This window comes from Hyaloscypha bicolor (genome assembly GCF_002865645.1).
Source record: "Hyaloscypha bicolor E unplaced genomic scaffold K444scaffold_183, whole genome shotgun sequence".
Lineage (NCBI taxonomy): Eukaryota > Fungi > Ascomycota > Leotiomycetes > Helotiales > Hyaloscyphaceae > Hyaloscypha > Hyaloscypha bicolor.
In genome coordinates, this window is record NW_020194685.1 from 196,458 (window position 1) to 202,264 (window position 5,807).

Consider the following 5,807-nt stretch of genomic DNA (forward strand, 5'->3'; position numbering starts at 1 on the left):
GGAGCAGTGTGGGAAAAGAGTAGAGTAGAGTAGAGTGGTGGACCCTGCTCATATTTTATTCAAATATATTTCTCACTACTCATACTCTACTCAATACTCACTCAACTACTCTAGAATAATCTAGAGTAGTTGGTGATATGCATGTAATATTGCACGTGACAAGCTAACCTAATTTAACAAGACTCCAGTTTAGCCCAGACCGAGCGCCAGTACACTACTCAATCAAATAATAGCAAGGCTTAATAAGCAAGATAAAACTTTAATAATATCTTTAGGCTTCCTTAATTACTAGAGAAAAATTTCCTTTTTCCCAATATTCTTTTATTATATTTAAACTATATAATAAATTTAATAAAAGTATCTTTAAAATAATATCTTGCTTAAAAAGCTAGAGGTTATTTAAAAACAAATTAAAAAAAGCAAAAATAGAAAAGAAATTTTTTTTAAAGAGAAATATTAGAGGCTTTATAAAAAAGAGTAATATTTAAATAGCTTTATATAAATTCTAGCTTATTTTATATAATATTACTTAATAAGAAATTTATTTATTTATTAATATTTAAATAAATACTAATTTACTAGTTTTATATAACTTATATATAATTATTTTTTAAGTAATTTTAAAGGAATACTTAAACTTTAAATTATTTTATGTTATATGGCAACTACTGGCTAGCCACGTGACTTGTCCTCACGTGACTACACTCACTGTATTTAAGCTCTGGCCACTCATACCACACTTCTCTTTCTTTAATATCTAAATATATTATAATATAACTGCTTTTTTTGTAATATTTTACTTAAAATTACTTGAAAGTAATTCAAATAAATTAAATAGATTTTTCTTATATTAATTAAAAGCTAGCTTTATTAGATATATAAGTTTATAATATTTAATTATAAAAAGCTTTCTTTTATAATATAATTTCTTTATTATAATATTATAATATTTTTTCTTTCTTTTAAATTCTTATTATAATTCTTAAAAGCTATAATTAATAATTTCTTATATATATTTTAAACTTTTATTTTAAAGTATTAAAATTAAATATTTAAAATACCTATAAAGTCAAATATTAATTAAATTAAAATTTAGTATTTTATATAACTAATTTTTATTAATTAACTTTAAATTAAGTTTAATATTTTAATTATATAATTAATTATATTACTAATATAATAATAGCTTATATTATAATAATAGCTTATATTATAATATAGCCTTATCTTAGCTTACTTATTTTAATAATACTAAAAGCTTATAATTTATTAATTTTTATAATTTACCAAATTATATATAATAAATATATATAAGAAAATATAAGAAAATATTAAATATTATAAATTAGATTTCTTATTTATATTATTACTTATACTCAATTATACGAATTTGTACGGGATTATATTTCTTAATTAATTAAAGAGCTTGCGTATATCTAGCTAAGTATTAAGAAGTATATAGAGAGACACATATAGGTTTAGAAGGGGGTATTAATTAGTCTCTTATTAGAGTTACTTCTTTGAATTAGTTATACTTGCAAGCGCCAATCTACACTTTATCTTACCTTGGCTACTTGTGCAGCATCCTGCTATTGTGCGCCTTACACCACGTTATAGAAAAAGGAAATCCGTAAAGGAAGCTAACTAGCAGTACTAGAATTAAGGGAATAATACGCGAAAAGGAGATCCAAATAGTAGCGGCCGGGGCCAAGTTATCCGCAACTACTCCCAGAAGACATAGTTATTTTTGTGAGATTCCTTCTCTATTCGTCCGCTATCCTCATACCAGCTATATAATTTATTACCCTGAAGTCTTGTATACAAAAGTTGTATAAATATTGTAAATCGTAAACTCCTCGAACTCCGACTATCCCCCCCAACTCGATATCCATGCTCCGTGCCCGAGTTCCACCAATAATGCATTCCCCACAAATTAGCGCTAAAGAACAGGATCCGCCGTCTCCCCACCATGATCATTCTTCCAACTCCCATCAAAATGGTGCGTAACCAACGCCGGGCCCTGCATATCTTCAGGTTTGTAATGATTCGACGACAGTGCGAACGAATAGCCCGGTAAAACCAGCACATCACCAATCAACTTTGGCTCATAGAGAGCAGCGATATCCTCCTGATCAAACCCGTCCCCGAGAGTTGCTTTCAAGCTCTTATAAATACTCCGCGTCATTCTCCTCGGGCCCGTCAAGTCCACCACGTCGCCGACCATGGTCCACGTCAACTCGGCAATAGTAACATTGTATTCCTTCGTCTTCTCCTGCAAGCCCTCCAGGATATCGTCCAACATCACCGATATGTGCGGCGACCGCGGCTTCGCCATGATCGTCCACGTCGCAAACTGGCGCATAAAGCCGTCCCACCAGCCAACGTCAAACTCCCACCCCACAACGAGACCAGCGTATTTCTTGTACTGTTCCGGTACCCAGTCGTGGATCGGTAGACCCTCGCACGAGACGTCGAGATCGAAGTAAATTCCCCCTTCGTTGAAGAGGAGCAAGTAACGGAGGAAATCCGCTTTGAGAATGGGGAATGGGAGCGCGAGGAATGTGTTCACGATGTCGGGGCGGTGTGTGAAGTGCTCCTTGACGTAGGCGTCGCCCGAGAGGTCGGTCATGAATTTGGATTTATGGGTGGGGTTTATGTCGAGGCAGGAATCAATCCATTTTCGTGCCTGCTCGGTCACGCCTCGAGGCCCGAGCTTGTACCATATCTTCTCTGGGAACGCTGTCGCGGAGGGTGTTGCCTTGGGAGAGGATGCCGTCGTTTGAGAAGACGGGGCTGGGATGGGGATGCGAATTGCCTCTCCATCGGTGACAGGCCAGATGTACGAAGGGAAGCAGAAGACGAGGACCAGGGCAATGAGGGTGACGATGCTGGAAAACTTGAACGTCGGGCGCCGGTTTGAGAGAAACATCAGTACGACGTGTAGTCTGCGTCAACTCGAGACATACTGGTATAGAGACGCAGGAAGAAGGAGGAGGTTGGCGTTGACGTTGACGTTGAGGTGGGAGTGAATTATGTCCCCCGTTTCGGAACACACGAAGGCAAACCAACTGGTGGCAATGAGTTGAAGGAATTTGCTGGCGCAGCGAACAACCCATCTTGGTTGGGTTGGTAAGTGCCTGAAAATGGCACAGCGAGGGGTCCAGCGCGCCTCATAGGGTTCTTACTTGCGGGCAAGTACTGCGGAACCCAGGGGAAGGCCTCCCAAGCGAATGACTTTTCAACGCTTCTTCGCCAGGTCTCACGAATGTCATGCTGTGTAACCACACGCGGGCAATTTTGAGCTTGTTTCGACGAACCGGGAGACTGGCTCGTATTTTCACAGCCTCTTTTCTCAGCAGACTTCACTAGAGCCTATAAGTTGTTGGCGATCTGCTTACTAAAACAGAGGCTGACCATAGAACAAGTAATGTGCGCGGAGCCTCTGGTTTCGTTACCAGATTTAGTTGTTGGTGCTTCAAGTTGCTGTGAGCCCCAGCGCGAATAGCACCCCCACCCGCCCCTCCTTCTCTGATCTGATGGCAGTGCTGCACATCCTCAAAGCCTCCCCATCGTCTTCCCAGCCTTCCTCTCTTTTTCTTATCTATACGGGTCCATCCTATGTTACTGCTCACAAATCCACTGTGACTGACAGTCGTAAATAGCTCCTCCCTACGGTGCACCTCTCTGCCAAAATGCGTGCCCAATTCTTCCTTCCACTTTTGGCACTTGTTGCTTGTCTTGCTGTTGCAGACGTCCATTTCGTCAATCCTCCCGCGTTCGTGGCAACGGACGATTTCAGCACGAATATTGTTATGGTTGAGGGGGAGTACGAGGACATTCAATGGGCGGACGTCACGAATCCAAACAATTCCCGAATTTCGGTCACCATGTGGCAGCTGAACGGGACTGAATTCTTCGGCGCTCCTGAATATGTCATTCGTATGCCAACAGTTCATTTCATTTGTCCATACGCCATAATTTTGCTCGATTGATACTGACGATCTTTTCATAGGAAACGCGTCGTCGGATGCCCTATCTACGCCCTGGATCGTGAACACACAAAAAAACCTCACCCTCTCACCAATGTTCTATCTCAACCTCTTCCTCGAAGGTGAGCTGACGGCCTTGGTAAACAGCCACTATTTCAACATCACTGCGAAATCTACCACGAGCACCACATCCAGCTCCACCACATCACCCACCCCATCCAGTGCGACTAGTTCTAATACAGCATCTGCATCCCAGACCTCGACACCCGCCTCGTCTGGCTTGAGCGCTGGGGCAAAGGCCGGTATCGCAATTGGAGTCGCTGGCGCAATGTTTCTTGGCGTTCTTGCAGGCTGGCTAATTCTTGGAAGGAGGGCGAAGATGAATAACGTGCAGACCAGTTATTATGAGCCGGTGAAAGTGGATTACCAGCTACAAGAGTATCCGCAGGAAGTTAATGCCGAGCCGGTGGCGAGGTACGAACTGCCGCCAGGGGAGAGGCCACAACATTAACATAGAGATGGTTTGCGTTATGGGAGTTTTTGGTTCGCATGGGCTCATGCTGTATTCTGCCTTTGATTAGAGAAGAATCTAATGCGACTTGAGGTTTTTTTTTTGGGAGCGATTTAGCGTAATGACCCGGAATGGAGAGGATGACGACGAAAGGCGTATTCTATAGCTCACCAGCGCCGAGAGATATTTTGTTGATGCCGATCGAGTCCGCCGTACAAGAGACACGAACAAGCACCCCTTACGAACCTGCGACCATAGGTCTGTGCTCTACAGGGCATTTTGCACCCAAACAAAATTATCAAGTTCTCAAAAATAATAAGATAAATTGAGGAAAGGGTAATTTATCTAATTTAATTACGATGTACTATAACTTGGGAATAATAAATGTCTTAGTGGCTCCAAACTTTTGAAGTGACGGTCACGACTCTTGGATTTTGAGCCCTGAAGCGGGTTTAGCGAGGCTCGGAAAATGCCCTGTAGAGCACAGACCTATGGTCGCAGGTTCGTTACTGTGGACCTAATTGTTATTTAAAGCATAGAATTCTGAAGCTAGAGCTGTGACTTCAGTCCCCCAATTCAAGAAATTCGACATGCTCTGTTTGACAGCGTTTGTGAATTCATACAACACATAGCCCAGAAATCTTCAATGCCATGTTATGATTCGTGGCCAGGCAAGCTCTTCCACCTTCTAACTTTCAAGAAAGTTTTCCCAGTGCTTGCGGAACAACAAGCCCCCCATCATCCTAAATGCCCGCCTCCCTTACCGAATGAAAAGGCAGAATACCAACAGAACGCACTTCCACGGAACAAAAATTCGCAGCCCCATGGTCATCCCCTAACCTAAAATCAGAGAATAGAGAACTGCAATGAAACTGGCAATCTGGGTTCAGAATTACCAACAGCCTTGGCAATAGAAACGCACAAGCCCAGCAAAGTTAATCAGGTTTACCTCGTGATGACGGGCTACCGGGACAATGGATGCGGCACGGCAGCGCAGCTGGCAGCTGCATTGATGGATGGACGGACCATGCTCGCTGCAGCTTGACATAATCCTGAAACGCGGCTCGGACTGCACTGGCACAGTACACGGCAGGTATCTTCGAGAGGCGTAATTGAGGAAGAACTCGCATTGCGCCTGCAGATCTGCATCCTGAATCGAATGAGCTGGCCGAACTGGCTAAGCCTAACTGCGTCTTCTTCACCATCCTGCATAATCGTGAGACTCCGACTGCATTCGCCTATTTCTACTTCTTCAGTGGACAGAGGCGGGACCGGCGAGGCCTCGTGTTGACGGGATGAAAGCCTTG

General features: G+C 42.1%; 2 protein-coding genes across 2 annotated transcripts; one reads left to right on the top strand and one right to left on the bottom strand.

Annotated features, from left to right (window-relative positions):
* Positions 1-1,770: 1,770 nt before the first annotated feature.
* Positions 1,771-3,220, bottom strand: K444DRAFT_621500 (glycosyltransferase family 32 protein). The gene has a single exon (XM_024881923.1). It carries the CDS (start codon positions 2,927-2,929, stop codon positions 1,940-1,942), a length of 990 nt encoding a protein of 329 aa, XP_024727021.1. The 5' UTR covers positions 2,930-3,220; the 3' UTR covers positions 1,771-1,939.
* A 472-nt stretch (positions 3,221-3,692) lies between these two features.
* Positions 3,693-4,500, top strand: K444DRAFT_637543 (uncharacterized protein; the record flags this gene model as incomplete). Its single annotated transcript, XM_024884135.1, has 3 exons — positions 3,693-3,939; positions 4,013-4,111; positions 4,232-4,500. 3 exons carry the CDS (start codon positions 3,693-3,695, stop codon positions 4,498-4,500), a joined length of 615 nt encoding a protein of 204 aa, XP_024727022.1.
* Between the last annotated feature and the right edge of the window lie 1,307 nt (positions 4,501-5,807).

Bases quoted from the DNA above. Each gene is read 5' to 3' on its own strand.
- K444DRAFT_621500 (XM_024881923.1), bottom strand. From the start codon at position 2,929: ATGTTTCTCTCAAACCGGCGCCCGACGTTCAAGTTTTCCAGCATCGTC.